We start from the raw sequence: 20201 nt of genomic DNA, 5'->3' as shown, positions 1-20201 counted from the left end.
CATCAATGAGAGAAACCAAGCTGAATAAAAGTGTTTGCTTTTGGGACTAAGCTGCAATGTACATAATACACAAAGGAACCATGAACATACAATTACAGTCATCTAGAAGGTACTCTTAGGGGTTTATAGTGTAGTTCTCTGGTGGCATGCTCCCTTTAAATGATCTGTTGTGGCAAGGTTTAAAGATATCGTAATATAGTGCTTTTAATTACAATCCACTAAGCTTAAAGTCCTTTTTTCTATTGGATTTCTGATTTACATACATAGTTGGGTGTTTTTGGTACATTTGTAATTTTCCTTAAAATATCTCATTTGATGGCCTGAAAGGACAATAAATCAAAATGCTAAAAATGTTGCACAGACTTGATGGCACAGATGTACTTTCCTTATGTAATAGAAAAATAGAAGACAAATGGATTCAGTGCTAAGACAGCTTTGGTTTTATTCAAAATGCAATAAACCATGAACATACTGTATTTTGTGCAAACCATTCACCGTTCCGGCTCTACTAAGTGGAAATAATGTTGCATTAACGTTCAGTCATCTGAAAATACACAGTTGCCAATAACTTAAAATAATTTCCAGGGATTGTCATTTTACACAATAGCCGAGTAGCCATCATTTGTGTTTAGTAAACTTATAGAAGAGGTAAGTGTGGACACATTACTATATAATACCAGTCAAAAGGTTTAGAGACAATTGACTTAATGTTGGTTCCTTTGAAAATTTGAAATCATTTTGCCCAAATTTTTGTAGCATGACTAGGTTGAACTTATTTTAGAATTAGCTACATAAAACCTCAGATGAAAAACGGCACACAACAGATTCTAATATTTATTTAACCAAATCTAAGCAAAAATGAGAAATGTGTAAAAATGTTAAAGGAAATCTACCATCAAAATTCATCATGATAACCCAGGGACCTTAACTCATAGATTCAGGCACCGTGACAGTGGTAATATTCTTATATTTGTTATCCATGGCCTCCTTCTTTCTAATATCAACTTTTAAAATGATGTTTATGAGCCTGAGGGGCTACTTTAGCCCCCTTTGATCTACCTTTATAGGCTGTGGCACTGTCTCTCCCTCCTCCTGCTTCCTCAGCACTTGTGCAATGAGTGCTTCCAAGTGCTCAAAAAGCAGGGAGAGCCTGGTATGACTCTGGTAATGCCCCCCGGGCCATTCAGGATCATTAGCATAATTTTAAAAGTTGATTTTTAGAAGGAAGGAGACCATGGATAACAAAGATAGAGATTGCTTCATGCAGTGTGACTGTGGTAATTAGTAAGTGTCCCTAGTTTATATGCTTGAGTTTGATGGTAGATTTTCATTAACCATACTCTTACTACTTTCAAATCAGTTCAGAGGGTAAACATGCACTTGATTAATGAATCATCGGCAAGTGAGACCACCTCAGTAAACGTTTTGGCAGTTTCCTGGTCTGAAGACTTCAGGTGTGTGTTAACAAGAGGTCATGGAGAAAATACATTAACAATGTTCTAAAAAAGTCCTTGTTGCTGCCCTTCTACTAGAAAATGGTTATTAGACAATTTACCAACTATTTGAAGTAGATTATTTTTAAAGAGTAAAATATAATTCCCAAGTGGAAAATATACCACTGGTTTATATCTGTATTCACCCTTGAAGCTGTTGGGTAGTACCCAGCTGGGTGAATGCAGCAATAAGTTTATGAGGAGCTGTGTCCTGTAGTCTGCTTAAAAATAAATCTGTATGTAAATCAAGTACACATGCTCCAGGGACCATAGTCACACTGGTCTCCAGGGTTCTGGCTCCTACACAGCCACCAGAGCACCCCCTCCTCCCCTCTCCCTCCTAAATCTTGCGCCAGTACAGGCAGCACATACTCTGTACTGCTCAAGATTGGGTAGGGTGTAAGAGCTGGTAAAAGTACAGAGGGAGGAGGGGGAGAAGTGCTCCGGGGGTTGTATAAGGGACAGAGTGACTCTGACGACACCCCCTTGGAGCACTTGCACTTACACCTTCTTCTCAATGTTATTGAATATACTCACAGGTGAGAATATACTGGAGGGCGTTGGCTTTACCTTTTTTCTATGGTTCTATTAAAGCAGATAAGAGAATGTTTTTTTCTAGTCTTCACTTAAAATAATCAGTCTACTATTTCATTCAACTTCAAAATCTGAATCTTTATAAATAATGTAACATGTACAAAGTGCATTTTGTAAATTCATTCTGGGTCTGACGTGTGTGCTTTCATTAGGCAACATACAGAACTACAGTGGACTAATTTATGGTGTATTCCCATCTTGAACTGCCATCTGTATGTCTGCAATTTAATACTTTTTTCAATAGAAAACATTCAACTCACTCACACAGTAACAAATACAACAACTGGAAAAATAGGTTTTCCTTCACAAATTAAAACTAATAGTCACTTGTTTTACTTTGCTGACTTACAAAATTGTGGACTTTTCTTTTTTTTTTTAATACTCTTTCTGCTGTTTTGTGTTACTATGAGATCGATGACATTTATAACTTTGCAGTACTGTCATTTCCAGCGTGTGATTCGGCTGCACTCCTTGAGGAAGAAGATTACTAGTATCCGGCTGCATGTCTTCAGTGAACCAGAAACACTTAATGTATATCCTTTGGAGATTTACACCTACTGTATATGGAAAAATTGTAACACACTCATCAAACTGACATGACTCCTGGTACACTTGCGTTGGAACATGACTGCAGATTAGTTGATGTCTGTGAAACTGGGACAGATACAGAATCCTTGAGTTCAGTGTTCTGATTATTTGGATAGTTCTTAGTTTCAAGCTTCTTTGTAGTGTCAGGACAGTTCTGAACAAATATCACTCGATTGTAAGCCTTCAGTCTTCTCCACAACTGTATATACACTTTACACTGAACATACATAAAAACTAAGCCGCCTGTAAATCCAATAGCCACTACCACTAATTTTGTCCAAAATGGCCATTCCAGGACACCTATTAAATAAAAAGAAAACAAAATGAGATATTATATAAACTGAAAATATGCAGTAATCTACAATTTGTTCCATGTTTCAAAGGATAGAAACAGCATAAGCGATCCACTTAAAAAAAAACTTTTTGGAGAAACATATAATTTCAAAGTATTCTAGCAGCTCCTAGATAATGCCGCAGGTAAAACCAGCACAATATAGGAAACTTCTACCGCTATCTATCATTTTAGAGAAAATTCCTGTTATCAGAGCACCAGAGGCAGCCTTTGTAGTGTGAATGTAATACTAATGCGCTTGTAACAAGAATAAATGGCGATGAAAAGTTCAGTGATTATGTAACACGGCAGACAGTGTAACTACCTGTTGGTGAATGGGACGGAACGAAAAGTCTTTACCAAATAACATGGGCTACTCAAAGGTGAGGATTTAAAAATCCAAAAAAGAAGAAGAAAATACAGAACCCAGCAGATATCTTTTCAAAACCAGTAATTCCGGAAATGTAACAGAAAAAAACTATAGAATGATGCTAAAGATTTCTGCTGGGTGTTGGACTTTCATTTCATTTCTGATTTGCCAGATTGACATAGAACTCCAGGTGAGTAGATAAGGAGTTACATGTACAGTGAGTTATCCCTCTTTTTTTTTTTTTGTTACTGAGGATTTTAAACCACTGTGGGTTTTTTCCCCTTATTTAAAGGTAGTTACATACCCTAAATATTCTTTAACCCCTTAACGACTTGGCCTTTTTTATTTTTTTCTCTTCCATTTTTCACTCTCCACCTTCAAAAATCTATAACTTTTTTATTTTTCCACATAAAGAGCTCTGTTATGGCTTATTTTCTGCGTAACAAATTGCACTTTGTAGTGACGGTATTTAATATTCCATGGCATGTACTGGGAAGCGGGAAAAAAATTCCAAATGCAGTGAAAATGGTGAAAAAACACATGTGCGACGTTTTCTTGTGGGCTTGGATTTTACAGCGTTCACTGTGTGCCCCAAATGACATGTCTACTTTATTCTTTGGGTTGCTACGATTATGTGGATATCAAATTTGTATAGGTTTTATAATGTTTTCATACATTTAAAAAAATGAAAACCTCCTGTGCAAAATTTTTTTTTTTGATTTTGTCATCTTCTGGTGGCAATAACTTTTTCATACTTTGGTGTACGGAGCTGTGGGTGGTGTCATTTTTTGCGACTTTTGATGGCGTTTTCATTGCTATGATTTTTAGGACTGTGTGACCTTTTGATCACTTTTTATTAACTTTTTTCTATTTTCCAAAATGGCAAAAAAATTTCATTTTTGACATTGGACGCTATTTTCCGTTGCGGGGTTAAACGCAGCGAAAAAACTTTATTATATTTTGATAGATCCAACATTTTCGGACGCGGCGATACCTAATGTGTTTATGATTTTTACTGTTTATTAATATTAATATAAGTTCTAGGGAAAGGGGGGTGATTTGAATTTTTAGGTTTTTTTATTATAATTTTTTTTTTTACTTTTTATTACTATTTTTCAGACTCCCTAGGGTACTTTAACCCTAGGTTGTCTGATCGATCCTACCATATACTGCCATACTGCAATATGGCAGTATATGGGGATTTTACTCCTCATTCATTACAATGTGCTGATAGCACATTGTAATGAATGGGTTAAAACGAGACAGGTTAGGGTGTTAGCACCGACCGCGGGTGTTACCGGTAAGCCTTTGCTGCAATATGTAGCAAAGACTTACCGGCAATGGAGAGGGCTCGGCCCGCGAGCCCTCTCCATGCACCCGGACCCGGCACGCGCCGTACACGTCGGGAAGGGGTTAAATCTAGAAACTAATATATAATCATTGTCACATTCTCAGGTGACTTAGCACTAACATAACTCACCACTTCTTTAGCTTTGTAAGAATTTTAAATTGCCAAATCTTTCACCTGTTTTTGACTCGCTGATATTGTAGAAATATTGGGGCAGATTTATAAAAAGTGTCCTAAGGTTAACCCCTTCCCGACGCGCACCGTACTAGTACGGCGCGTGCCGGGCCCGGGGGCATGGAGAGGGCTCGCAGGGCCGAGCCCTCTCCATAGCCGGTAAGTCTTTGCTGCATATTGCAGCAAAGGCTTACCGGTAACACCCGCGATCTGTGCTAGCACCGATCGTGGGTGTTTTCACTGCGATCGCGCCGGCAATGCGCGGATCATCACGTCACGGGGAGCGGTGATCCGTTGCCATGACAGCTTCGGGTCTCACGGAGGCCCGAAGATGCCTTGTTTTAACCCATTCATTACAATGTGCTATCAGCACATTGTAATAAATGAGGAGTAAAATCCCCATGTACTGCCATACTGTAGTATGGCAGTATATGGTAGGATCGATCAGACAACCTAGGGTTAAAGTACCCTAGGGAGTCTGAAAAATAGTAAAAGTAAAAGTAAAAAAAAGTTAAAAAAAAAAATTATAATAAAAAAAACTAAAAATTCAAATCACACCCCTTTCCCTAGAACTGATATTAATATTAATAAACAGTAAAAATCATAAACACATTAGGTATCACCAAGTCCGAAAATGTCCGATCTATCAAAATATAATAACGTTTTTTCGCTGCGTTTAACCCCGTAACGGAAAATAGCGTCCAAAGTCAAAAATGAAATTTTTTTGCCATTTTGGAAAATATAAAAAAATTTATAAAAAGGGATCAAAAGGTCGCACAGTCCTAAAAATGATAGCAATGAAAACGCCATCAAAAGTCGCAAAAAATGACACCACCCACAGCTCCGTACACCAAAGTATGAAAAAGTTATTGCCGCCAGTAAATGACAAAATAAAAAAAAAAAATTGTACAGGAGGTTTTAATTTTTTTAAATGTATGAAAACATTATAAAACCTATACAAATTTGGTATCCACATAATCGTAGCAACCCAAAGAATAAAGTAGACATGTCATTTGGGGCGCTCAGTGAAAGCTGTAAAATCCAAGCCCACAAGAAAACGTCACAAATGTGTTTTTTCACCATTTTCACGGCATTTGGAATTTTTTTCCCGCTTCCCAGTACACACCATGGAATATTAAATACCATCACTACGAAGTGCAATTTGTTACGCAGAAAATAAGCCATAACAGAGCTCTTTATGTGGAAAAATAAAAAAGTTATAGATTTTTGAAGGTGGGGAGTGAAAAATGGAAGTGAAAAAACTAAAAAAGGCCAAGTCGTTAAGGGGTTAAACAGTACAGAGCTAGACTAGACAGTTTTATTCGGCACCAGATTCATATAAAAGTCTGATGCTGGATGATAAATCTGGTTTAGTATAAGAATGTCTAGTCGTACTCTGCACCTCCTATTATTTAGCTTACTATACACCAGAAAATTAGGACAAAATTCTGTTGGGTCAGCAGTATTTTTGGCACAGGGACCGTTTTAGTGAGAAGCCATGCCCCCTTTCACGCCTCCTTTTGCTAAGCTAGTCGTAGGAGAGCCAGAAAACTGTCTAAAACCCTTTATAAATGTGGTGCAGACAGTTTTCTCAGTGCAAACTAAGACAGAATTCTGTTGTCGACCGATTAATAAATCTCCCTTAACTTTTTACTTAAAGAAAATAAATGAACATTTTGGACAGCTATGCAAAGCAAACATTTCAGATGTTTATTATATTCTACATGTTAGGTATTTCTGATTTTATAGACAGGGTTTTCCCGTTTTGACATATTTTTCCCATTTTTATAACAAATCAGAACTTTTTATGAATTTACAATAGATGCATGTTCCACCATCTCATCTCAAGAGCAGGGTTCTGCCCCTTCCCTTGGTCAGGTTGAGTGAAGAGAATTTGCAATGCATGCATAACAATTCTCCATTTAAGTCTGTAAGAGCAGAGAGAATAGCCAAGTTTCTATTTGCCATGTGATGTTTGTCACTACCATAGACTTGAAAGAAGAGAAGCTGCGGGATTGAGGCCAGCGAACCTGTTGGGTTGCTCACCCTGCTGGTGCAATGTTGCATGGGATGTTGCTGCTATGATGTGTTGATTTTACAATTTGAATTTAACAATTTTTATTAATTTTGGTAAGCAGTGATAGATCAATTAGTAATTGACGCAGTACAATGTACAAACCCATGCCCTCCATTGCACTGGGAAAAGTTACAATCCTGGAACATAAATGCATTTTTCACAGTCCTGCCACTACTAACAATGCACACAAAAGTATGGTTAATTATCAGTGCTGATACCTAACAGTGTATGTAAGGACACTTTCTCTTTAAATGTTCATTTCTCATATTTTCTTACATTTTGTTGATATATATATATATATATATATATATATATATATATATATATATATATATATATCATAATATTCTACTTATGGATTTCCCAGAAAATGAAAAAAATATATAGTATTTTTAAAAAATACAGTACAAGAGGTTAACTTTCACTTTAATGTTCTGCCAAGCTCAATAGTATTCTAAGTTTCAGTTTTTGAAATCCACACAGATTTAATTTGTGATCACTGCTGTTTTATACCTTCACACTTAATAACATTTTCTCTGTTTGGCATCGTTATCTGCAAATATTATAAACTGCTCCAGTAATACTTTATAATAATCTTTATGGCTGTAAGAGGGCATGGGTGGATACAGTACTCATTTTACTGTGCCCTATTGCTCATTACAGCAGAGACAGCTGGGAAAGGAGTTTAGTCAAAGGACCCATTGCATCGGTCTGTGTCACATGTCCCTTCCTTTTGTTTCCATAGTATATAACTCATATCCTATGTTTAACCATTTCATTACCGGGCAATTTTCCAGTTTTGCATTTCCATTTTTACTTCCCTCATATCTTTTTGTATTTTCTATTTACAGAGAAATAGGAGGCTGCTATCTATGGCACAAATTGTATTTTCTAGTGCAATCATTTTTTATTTTGTTCAAAGTACAGGGAAGCTGGAAAAAAATTCCAAATGTGGTAGAATTGTGGGGCAAAACGACCCCTTGAGAGGGCTGATGTTGATCAGAGCTGTACTAATGAGACCCTTCCACTTTGATTAACCCCTTTAGACCCAGAGATCACTTAACCCCTTAACGACTTGGCCTTTTTTAGTTTTTTCACTTCCATTTTTCACTCCCCATGTAAAGGGAAGTGTCTATTCATGTACATAGGTATTTGTGTATATATATATATATGTATAAAATGTCCATCTGTCATATTCCATTCCCCTGGGAAAGAACACAGCTGCTTTCTTACTCAGGATGTGGTGAGGGCAATCTCACATATCTGTATCCTTGGACAGCAGGATGTCAACCCCCTTTTATTATGGGAATGTCACTCAAACTCTCCAGGGCCAGTTATCTAGAGATGCTTCACACCTCTATGCCAGTATGGGAATCCAGGATCTCTGTTATTCCTACCTGAGGGGGTCTGGATGGGTGACTAAATACACATCCTGTATTGGAAATACAGGATAGGAAGGGTTATACATCTGTTGTCCACCATCTAGGGGGAAGGGACAGAGGAGAGACTTATAAGGGGATGATAGTGGAGGACAGAGGAGGAAATCTTCCATGGAGACCAGCTAGGAAAGGAAGAAGGAAAATCTTCCCTACAGACCAACTAGGAAAGGAGAAGGAATCTGCCCTGAATACCAGCAAGGAAGGGAGAAGGAGCTAGGAGGATCACCCCACAGACTATATCACCTTCCCGGATTGGGCTGAGTACCTGTATCTCTGTACCCCTGCTTCCCTGTTTCCATCTATTAACCTATCTCTGTACCCCAGAACCTATCTCTGTACCCCAGCTTCCCTGTTTCCAACTATTAACCTATCTCTGTACCCCTACTTCCCTGTTTCCATCTATTAACCTATCTCTGTACCCCTGCTCCCCTGTTTCCATCTATTAACCTATCTCTGTACCCCTGCTTTCCTGTCAATCTCCCTGTCCCCCTTCGTTCTCTGTAATAATAGGGATAGTTAGGTGTAAGGATTATTATATTGTGTGTGTGTGTTTATATGCATTGTGGTGGGTTGGATTCTGTGGGTTTGTGGGTATTGTGATTAACATTGTATACTTCTAGCGTGTTAATAAATATTATTGGTATTAACCCTGAGTGTGGTAAATTATAGTGTGCAATACAGAGACTAGAAACAGAAGATATAAGATATAGTAAACAGTACAACGAGGAAGGTAGTGATATTAATCGTTATAGTGCATAGCAATTTATAGAACTACCAGCGTCTTATAACATTGGCGAGCCAGGCCCAACTGTTAATTAATTTGTTCTTATGTGTTCATTAAGTTAAGCTGTTTTATACTGTGAACTAAGATAGGTAGAAGCACGGACAGGTAACATTGGTACACGGTGTAGTGTCGTGTTATACTGTGTGCAAGGCCTTGAAGTTCGGACAGGTATCACAGCTGTGCTTGAGAGGACAAGGAAGAATTAATAACAGAGAACCTATTTTAATTTTTTTGTGTACTGTTTTATGATTATTAATAATTTTCTGTTTTCTTTGCAAATCTGTGTGAGGCTCTTTGACAAGGAGTAGTTGGAAGAGAAATCCATCAGGGTGTCGTTCCACTGCATCAATGTTGGTGTTCATCTTATACGGTTGAAGTCCAGCTGGTCGGGAAAAGGTGTTCCGGAAGATAAAGGACCTTTTTCAAGCAGCACAGACAAAGAGGACAGCACCAACAGCGGAGATGGCCATGGAACAAGTAAGTATGGATCTTTCCACATTGTTGAAGTTATCTAAGAATAGTAAATTTAACCCAGAGCCACCCACATCATACAAGTCAGCTGAAACGCTGTGGTCTGATTTGTTTGAACAAATGCAGAATTATGATAAGGAATATATGAAGAAGCAGTCAATATTAAATAAGGCTACTAAACGGCTCCACATGCTGGCGAAACTTATTTATGTTTATAATGAGACGCTGCAGAGGCCAGAACATAGGGTTCTGGTGTCAAGTAATAAATGCCCAGACTCTCACTGCAAATGTTGTGTCTATAACGCTGAGCAGGTTTGTGCTTTACAGACACAACTGGCAGAGAGTGTGAATCTGGAGTCAAAACTGATAGAAATTGGAAAGCACAATGCTGATATTGAGGCACAGTTGACTCAGTCCTATACTGAGGTCAAAAGATTTAAGGATCAGGCAGCATCTACTGATGTAGTGATTGCTAAGCTCAATGATGAACTTGCAGCCAGGTCTCAACTGATATCTAGCTTGCAAGACATCATTAGTAATTTTTCCAAAATTGTGCCAGCCTTGTCTTATACCTTAAAGTCAAGGCTAGAGTCCTCAGAAGTTTTGCCCTCTGCAGGGCAAAAAGGGGGGAGTAGAGCTGGCAACAGATTAAACATCCCCAACAGTGATCCTAGCCAGAAAGGTAAAGGTAAAACATTGCTTTCTGGTATAGTAAGGACCTGCAAAAGTAGGATTGTCAGAAGTGCATCCCTAGCTATGGAGAAGTTTAGAAGATGTAGAGACAATCTAAACTGTCCTAAGCCAAGCATGAAAGGTATTACATGTTTTTCTTGTGGTGGCTTAGGTCATATAGCTAAGGATTGTAAATTGGCAAATAGTGAAAGGCAGAAGAAACACTGCTGTGTGAAATGTTTTAAATGTGGCAGCTTTGGTCATTTTGCTAGACATTGCTCGTGTGCAAGTAACTGTAAGGTGTCTAGCAACATCACCATAGAAAATTCATCTGTGTGGCACAAAGAAAATGGTTATAAAAGGGTTTCTTCCCAGCCACATGTGCCCCACCATGTGCTGATGATTCAAAGTGACCAATTAAAACTGAGTAGGACAATCACAAGTAGGCCCTAAATTACATTCTGTGGTCCTGTCTATGTGGTGTCTGCTTGTGATTACCTGTTGTCTTTGGTTTTATGTGTAACTTGTATGTGTAATGTTTGTTTTCTTGTGATAGATCCTTATATGTAAACTGCACCCTGTAGGCACATTGTATGCCGAGGGATTCAGGGGGATGTAGGCCTCAGACAATTTAAAGACCAATTAAAATGTTAAAGTTAAACTGCAACAACTCTGCTAGAATACTATGAAATGATCTGCAGCCTAGTAAAACTGGATAGCTTATATAAATCAGCAGTTTGAAGGTACAGGCTGATGGACTAGATCAGATGTATTAAATAGAGGGATCTTCTTCCATACAATTATTTATGTTAATCATTATGGGGACAGTTGTGTACAGGAGGTGGCATAACACTACTTTGTCGTCTATGCACAATGGGTATTAGATACTGTAATGGTAATGGCAGATACTAATATGTAATGGAGTGGATTCTCCAATAGTTGTTGTATGGTAGGGACCACTATGACTGAGGTATACTGTGGTAGATATAAATCTCCTGGTGGGAAGTGTCCCAGAGGCAGATACATTAACTTTAGCATCAATATAGATGGTTTGTTTAAATTGCTGTTACAGACATTGAGAAGGGTGCTGGATGTTTACTCAGTGGATTTATCTTGTCAAATGTAAGCTAATTTGGAACCTAGTAACACAGGATGAAACTAACTGCTCAAAAGGAGGAGAACTCCTCCCAGGAGGCCATTGTTCCTTTTATTTATTTTTAGGTATTGATGTAGCAGATCTGAAGGAAAGAACATCAATTAACCCTGAAAAGTGTGTGGATATCTGTCCAAATGAAAATCAAGGACTTTGACCAGATAAAGATTGCAGGGATTGTCCATGCCATGGAAAAAAGGCTCTGCGGTGTCCTGCTCGGAGAGACTGTTTGGATACAGCTCCAAAGCAACTTTGTTCTTTGATATGCTAATTTGCCCAATGACAGTGATTCTTCTATTCCTGGTCTCTGTTATGTATAATGGACTATTTTCAAGTTAAAATTAGAGAGGACTGATCAACGCTCACAACAGAGACAGAAAGAGCATCATGGACTCATAAGAGGTCAGACGTTAAGATAACTTGATGACTACAGACTACAGTCCTTACCCTAATCGGGTTAATTTTTATATTTTAATGATGGGAATTTGTGTGTTTTGTGGATAAGGGTGACACAATATTTAGAGTGTGCCTGTGTTATTTATATGTGTAGGGACCTTAGGGACAGGTAAGGTATCCCCACACGATGGTGAGTAATTGCCTTTTAACCTTATATATGGTATGACTAATAACAGGATGGATTGAATGTCAGGTATTGGGGACACGGGAGGCAATGCCCCTCCTCACAATTTGACCTTAGGTTCTGAGACATCGCCTCCCATTCTAGTCAGCTGTTTTGCCTTGGTAAAGATCCAGGTTCTCTGTCCATGGATACCACTTCAATCAAGGTTCTTCGTTGTTCTTCGTTTAACACCTCTGATGAAAAGTTGCTGCCTGTGTGACAGATTGGATGATGACTCTACATGACCATAACACCAGATCAAGGGTGGTGCTGCATGTGCTAAATGGCCTTTCTCTCAAACCTGCCTGTGGGAAGTATTAAAGAAGTCCTATATTGCTCAGGATGACAATTGAGATTGGCTACAGAAAGAGACTGGCAACACAGACAAGGTCAACCAAAGAGACTCATACCATAGTAAAGGACTGTGATTCAGAGAGGAAGAGACAAGAAGCAGATGACGTTCTCTGTGGGCAGAGGATACTGGGTTACAGTGACGGGCAGGAAGGTGGCTCTGTGGGAAAGTGATGTCTTGGTGCCTAAATGCAAAATTATACTTCATTCCATCCTGAATCATTACCAGGGATAAATATGGTTGAATAGGCAAATACGGTTCAACACAACACTTCCCTCAAATTTTAATTGTCGAGTCCCCGACAACAGGGCGATTGTAAAGGGAAGTGTCTATTCATGTACATAGGTATTTGTGTATATATATATATATGTATAAAATGTCCATCTGTCATATTCCATTCCCCTGGGAAAGAACACAGCTGCTTTCTTACTCAGGATGTGGTGAGGGCAATCTCACATATCTGTATCCTTGGACAGCAGGATGTCAACCCCCTTTTATTATGGGAATGTCACTCAAACTCTCCAGGGCCAGTTATCTAGAGATGCTTCACACCTCTATGCCAGTATGGGAATCCAGGATCTCTGTTATTCCTACCTGAGGGGGTCTGGATGGGTGACTAAATACACATCCTGTATTGGAAATACAGGATAGGAAGGGTTATACATCTGTTGTCCACCATCTAGGGGGAAGGGACAGAGGAGAGACTTATAAGGGGATGATAGTGGAGGACAGAGGAGGAAATCTTCCATGGAGACCAGCTAGGAAAGGAAGAAGGAAAATCTTCCCTACAGACCAACTAGGAAAGGAGAAGGAATCTGCCCTGAATACCAGCAAGGAAGGGAGAAGGAGCTAGGAGGATCACCCCACAGACTATATCACCTTCCCGGATTGGGCTGAGTACCTGTATCTCTGTACCCCTGCTTCCCTGTTTCCATCTATTAACCTATCTCTGTACCCCAGAACCTATCTCTGTACCCCAGCTTCCCTGTTTCCAACTATTAACCTATCTCTGTACCCCTACTTCCCTGTTTCCATCTATTAACCTATCTCTGTACCCCTGCTCCCCTGTTTCCATCTATTAACCTATCTCTGTACCCCTGCTTTCCTGTCAATCTCCCTGTCCCCCTTCGTTCTCTGTAATAATAGGGATAGTTAGGTGTAAGGATTATTATATTGTGTGTGTGTGTTTATATGCATTGTGGTGGGTTGGATTCTGTGGGTTTGTGGGTATTGTGATTAACATTGTATACTTCTAGCGTGTTAATAAATATTATTGGTATTAACCCTGAGTGTGGTAAATTATAGTGTGCAATACAGAGACTAGAAACAGAAGATATAAGATATAGTAAACAGTACAACGAGGAAGGTAGTGATATTAATCGTTATAGTGCATAGCAATTTATAGAACTACCAGCGTCCTATAACACCCCACCTTCAAAAATCTATAACTTTTTTATTTTTCCACATAAAGAGCTCTGTTATGGCTTATTTTCTGCGTAACAAATTGCACTTTGTAGTGACGATATTTAATATTCCATGGCACGTACTAAGAAGCGGGAAAAAAATTCCAAATGCAGTGAAAATGGTGAAAAAACACATTTGCGACGTTTTCTTGTGGGCTTGGATTTTACAGCTTTCACTGTGTGCCCCAAATGACATATCTATTTTATTCTTTGGGTTGCTACGATTACATGGATACCAAATTTGAATAGGTTTTATAATGTTTTCATACATTTAAAAAAATTTAAACCTCCTGTACAAAAACTTTTTTTGATTTTGCCATCTTCTGGTGGCAATAACTTTTTCATACTTTGGTGTACGGAGCTGTGGGTGGTGTCATTTTTTGCGACTTGATGGCATTTTCATTGCTATCATTTTTAGGACTGTGCTCCCTTTTGATCGCTTTTTATAAAAAATTTTTGACTTTGGACGCTATTTTCCGTTACGGGGTTAAACGCAGTGAAAAACTGTTATTATATTTTGATAGATCGGACATTTTCGGACACTGCGATACCTAATGTGTTTATGATTTTTACTGTTTATTAATATTAATATCAGTTCTAGGGAAAGGTGGGTGATTTGAATTTTTAGTTTTTTTTACTTTTACTACTTTTCAGACACCCTAGGGTACTTTAACCCTAGGTTGTCTGATCAATCCTACCATATACTGCCATACTGCAATATGGCAGTATATGGGGATTTTACTCCTCATTCATTACAATGTGCTGATAGCACATTGTAATGAATGGGTTAAAACGAGACAGCTTCGGGCCTTTGTGAAACCTGATGCTGTCAAGGCAATGGATCACCGCTCCCCGTGACGTCATTGCGGAGCGTCGATCCGCGGCAAGATGCTAGCACCGATCGCGGGTGTTACCGGTAAGCCTTTGCTAGAATATGCAGCAAAGACTTACTGGCTATGGAGAGGGCTTGGCCCGCGAGCCCTCTCCATGCACCCGGGACCCGGCGCGTGTCGGGAAGGGGTTAACTGTCGGCTCTGCTACTCTTTGCATAGCAGTACTTCATTGTAATGCTGTGAAGAACAGAGACAGCAGAAGCAGTAATAAACCGCTCATGTCTTCTCCCTAGGGTCTCCGGTTGTCTCCTATCACAGAAGACCCTGTCCTGCTCTGGAAACTAGTGCAAGAGCAGAAGAAAACTGCAGCAACGTCAGAAGATGCTGAAACTGTGCCCACTTAAAGTTAGCAGTCATTCGGAAATGAGTTAAAGTACTTTTGGATATTGTGGGAGATTTGGCCCAGTAGAGTTTGAGGTAGCGGAGATTTGTGATGCAGTTAAAGACCGTGACACCAATGTTCAGTCCAAAACAGGTCTCGCCTGCATTTATTCCAGCAGAAAGTACTAAAAAAACAGCCTTCACATTCAGGCCTGGGAGCTTGCTATACAATGAGTTCCCCTTACCACTACAACATAAATTCACCTTGCAAGGACATTGCTGCTCCAGACATGGACATCAGGGCTGTACTGCACTCTGCCAGTCTTCTTTCAGCTCTGCTCAGCAGCTTTATACAGCCTGATGAGACTGCTACCATCACTTGTGTCCAAAATGCTGAACAACTCAAAACCTTGCCTAGCCAAACAAGGAGGTGGAATGGACCGCCCCACTACCAGCCTGCGGATCTATTCCAGACAAGTCTGGCCCAGGAGAGTTTTAAATAACTGCTCCAATAAATTACTTGTTCGAACCATACTTCCAGGATTTACAGTGTTTGCAATTGGACAAACACAAACGCCTTGCATTATAGGAAAACCCAGGGGAAACATATTGCCCCTGCAGTGTCTTACAATATACATACTAGTAATTATACATACTAGTAATTATTGAGAAATTAGTAATATTTCTTTATCTCCAAGAAAAGAAAAACTCTATATGAAGTGTTTTAGACACTTTGTAGATATTTAAGCACCATGTTTGAATAAGAGGTGTGGCTTCATTAAAAGTGTGCAAAAATTTAGCACAATATTCAGGCCCATTTCACACACACACATTTTTAAAAAATGTAATTACAGAAATAGTTTTGATGTTTCTGTCCAATTTTCCACTTGGAAGTAATGGAAGTCCAATGGATACTAAATAAAGCCAGTAAAACTCCATTGACATCAATGGACATTTTCACAGATCTGTCAGTTTGACATTATTATTTTTGTGACAGTCTAAACATCAATGTGAACTGAAGCTATAAAAATATGGTATCTCCAAGATCATAGCGGCCAAAAGAATAAAGGTGATATTTCATTTGGACTGTACAGTGAAAGCTGTAAAAACAGAGCCTCTAAGAAAATAGTGCATCTGGATTTGTACATAAATTTCATCACATTTGGATTTTTCCCAGTACATTGCATGGAATTTTAAGTGGTGCCACAAGAAAGTCCAAATTATAATGCAGAAAATAAGCCCTCATACATCTATGTAAACTGAAAAATAAAAAAGTTCTTGCTTTTGGAAGGTGGGGAAGCAATAAACCTAAATGCAGAAATGGGAGGGCATGAGTGGTAAGTGGTTAAATTGTTTTAATATCTCTGCTCCTTTCATTTTTGTACTTTTGCTCTACTATGCATGTGTGCGAGATTTGAGCTACCATGTGCTCAATTTGTATAAGACCTAGGAAACCACCTTACCATTATTTACATCCTCCAAACTTAGCCTAAGCTTATATATTGAAAGATGGGATCCCAGGGTTTCCAGGGAATATATAATCAAAAGCAGGTAATACAGGTTTGGCTTTTTAAAATTATGCCCCCAAACTTGGAATTTGTAATTTGTCTCCCATTGGTTTTGTAACCAAAATGGAAGACATTGGGGAGCATTTACTTTCCCGTCCCATTGACGCCGCTGATCCGGAATGTCCGAATTGGATTCGGGTCTGCCGCGATTCACTAGGATTGTGCCTCCAATTTTCTGCATGTGTCGCTTCCCCCGCTGAGGTCCGCCGGAGTTCATCTTCTTCTTTCTGGTGCATGTGAGTGCTGATCTTGCGACACAATTTGGTTTTTAAATTCTGTAGTTTGTCCGAATTAGTTGGGTTGTCCGACATCCAAGCCCCTCAATTTGTGTTGCATGCAAGCCGGTGCTGATGCGCCACAATCTGATCACGTGCGCCAAAAACCCGGTGCTATTCAGGACAAAACGGTAAAAAGTTGGGATAGTATTTAGGCCACTTGATTCCACCACAATCCTTGCATTGCAGGAAGTTAGTATTACTCCCATGCTCCCATGTGCCAGCATTGGAGGATTGAGACAAAAGCCTTTTGGGTATATAGTACGTGCTGGTCAGAAAATCTTAGAAGAGCAGTTTGGCTCTTATATCTCTGGTGTGTCTGAACAAATAGACAGTGCAGATTGAAATACAAATATAACTGTGATTATGTAAGAGTACTGATAACTAAATTAAAGGAAATAAAATAAACTTTAATGGATAAACAAAACTAGGTTTCTTAGGTTAGGCAAGTAATGTGCTTTGTTCCCTTCTCTGCTTGATGACAAAAATTATCCAAAAAATCATCGAATTCCCAGAAGCAATTAATTCTGTTTCAATAAGACAACAACTCTAGGTCGTTTCAAGATGTACTTGCCACATGAGGACATTACATAAGACAATAGGTCTACAGCCAGCAGACTACAGTTATACTCCATCTCTTCACTGAATAGGACACAATGGCAATTAAAAGTCTCAAGCAAATTTTATTATAGCTTATATTACTTGCATTACTAGCTCGCCACTGGTAACTACTGTCACCATTTACCTTCACCTCAAATGGCTCTTAAAACTGTAAACAATGTTTATACTGATGCAAAACTTTAGTTAATTCATACACAGTAAAGCCTATGGCAATTTAATAAGCTAAATATTTCAGGCAATCTTGGAGATCTGTACTTATACCATTATGTGTATTGTCAGTAGCAGTAGGATAATTGATTTATGTTTCAGCTTCACTTGGAACATGTACTCACACTGCTGTACTCTTAGTTCTGTGCATTGAACTGCTCCATTGCCCACCCCCTCTGAGTCATGGTAGACCCATGCTTGCATGATGTCACCCAGCATGAGAGAGGGAGGCAGAGTCATGGTAGACAGATTAATTTACAGATTTCCTTTGTTCATTTTTCAACTACATATTGGGGCTCATTTACTTAGGGTCCGTGGACCACACAAACGTTGGATATTCCGACGATTTCGGATTTGCGTCGCATTTGAAAGGGAATTGTGTTGGATTTCGGCGCCGGCTTTCATGCGACACAAACAGCCAGTGAAAATGTAGGAGAGACAGGACTGTGTATGCTAAAATCCTTACCGGAGAGCGCAGTACATGAATGTATATTATTCTTCTTTCATAGGAGTCTGAAAACTTTGCTCGTGTGAGTGGCATACCAGAATAACTCCATAGAAGCAACCCCTCTCCTTCCCCCAAGGGGTTAGAGTATATGTTAAAAAAATTCAATCATGGCACCTGAGATTGACCGTAATCTTAATTGTAAAAAAGAAGAGACCTGCAGGCTATGGTACATGCTTTGAGTCTGAGAAGGTAAAGTCTTTAAAGGAAAACAACCCTTTAAATAAACACAAAATAAACCAGACATACTCGCCTGCGCTCCTCTTCATTCGGATTCTGGCGTTGGTCTTCTTTAATTTTAAGACACAGGGATAGCCTAGAAAAAAAGACTTAAAATTAGCAGCCCGGAATGCAGGGACAGATGTCCGGCACTCGGGGCTGCTAATTATGCATGCCACCTTCCTTTCCCATGCTGGGAGAGATAGGAGAGGTCACGCAAGGGCTGTGAATTTACACCTCTCGCATGGCGTGTAAACATTAAAGAACACCACCAGGATCGGTACGAAGAGGTGCAGAGGTGTAAAGAACTCTATGGTATGCATTTCTAAATAAGTGAGTACACAAGTTACTTTCAGATGATCGTATATAAAAGAATTATCCATGGCAATTACCGACAAAGGTTTTGTTCTCATCGGACAGGAAAACTTACAAATGGATAGAACGGTGTTTCTGATCTTATATCAAAGCAATCAAATTAGAGACATGTATGATGCTATATGTATTGATGCTATAGTTACAATTGGTTGAAATAAACTGATATCAAATAATACACAAAGCTTCCATCTCACATAGATATTGTTTTCCCAGACTACATTTTTTCCCTACTAACGGAAAGGAGGAGATTAAAAGAGATTACATGCTTAAATGGGTTTTCCACTTACAGCTCTCAATAACACACTGCTCTGTGATATAATGAGCTGTGCACCTGTGTGACATCACATTAGGCATCCCTGAATAACTGCAAGAAGACATCTAGAAATATGGAAATTATATGGCCCACATTTATTAACTGCACCATGTGAAGTTTGCCTCACTAATGTGCAGAGTGCGCCAGATTATTGAATACTGGAACATGGTTTGCGACACAATTCTCTTGAGTTGCCGTAATAAATGTTGTGTGTGAAAAAAAACGGCATGTGCACAATTTTGCGTTGAGGCGGGACACAATACTGGTGCAGACACTTTATAAATATATTTATAAATGCATGTGCAAGCAGTTTGTACTTCTTATCAGTGCAAAGTCAGACCAAAAACTGCCGCAAACGCTTTAATGAATGAAGGCCAATGTGTTTCATTGCACAAACAATATCAGTTATTTTCTAAAAATAGATAGCACCTTTAGCATTCTGATCTACAAAGCAGACTATAAAAGCTGCCCTCATTATATTTTAGAGCCCTGAAATTGGCTTTCAAATTGTTTTCAGACCCACCTAAATAAAATAGATATTAAATACAAATTTAGTTTCACTTTTATTAAGTCATTTTCTGCATAACAGAGTTTGTTTTATTTTATTTTTTGGAAAATGAATGGTGTAAAGTAGGACATGAATTCTATTGTTTCTCCTTTCTCTCCCACTGTTCTGATTAAGCTAAGGATGATACTGCCAGGTTGGATTCAAGTGATTTTAATAATCTTGCGTTAAAAAAAGTACTGAAGATAGAAATTGGGAACTAACAAAATAGAGTAATGATAATCATTCTCCCTTGCTGCTTCTTGTCACAGAGTATAGCTGGAAGATGTATGTTGGTCATTTTATCCAAAAAGTGTATTGATTTATGCTATAATAAACCTTACAAGGTTCTTTAACAAATAATTCTTTGTGAATCAATCAATGTACTTTCTTTACAAAATATTCTTTACTCCATGTGAGAGGGAGGCAGAG

General features: G+C 38.8%; 1 protein-coding gene across 6 annotated transcripts in view; it reads right to left on the bottom strand.

Moving 5' to 3' along the window:
• Window positions 1–425: 425 nt before the first annotated feature.
• The window catches only part of MARCHF1 (membrane associated ring-CH-type finger 1), a 211734-nt gene continuing 191958 nt past the window's right edge, over window positions 426–20201 (bottom strand). For all 6 annotated transcript variants that reach the window (XM_072120270.1, XM_072120251.1, XM_072120314.1 and 3 more), the window contains one exon: window positions 426–2975. In XM_072120270.1, the coding sequence (XP_071976371.1) occupies window positions 2674–2975 (302 nt within the window). In that variant the 3' untranslated portion in view covers window positions 426–2673. The remainder of the gene's footprint in view (window positions 2976–20201) is intronic.

The sequence above is a fragment of the Engystomops pustulosus genome, chromosome 1 (genome assembly GCF_040894005.1).
Source record: "Engystomops pustulosus chromosome 1, aEngPut4.maternal, whole genome shotgun sequence".
Lineage (NCBI taxonomy): Eukaryota > Metazoa > Chordata > Amphibia > Anura > Leptodactylidae > Engystomops > Engystomops pustulosus.
This window is presented reverse-complemented; position numbering and strand designations above follow the sequence as displayed.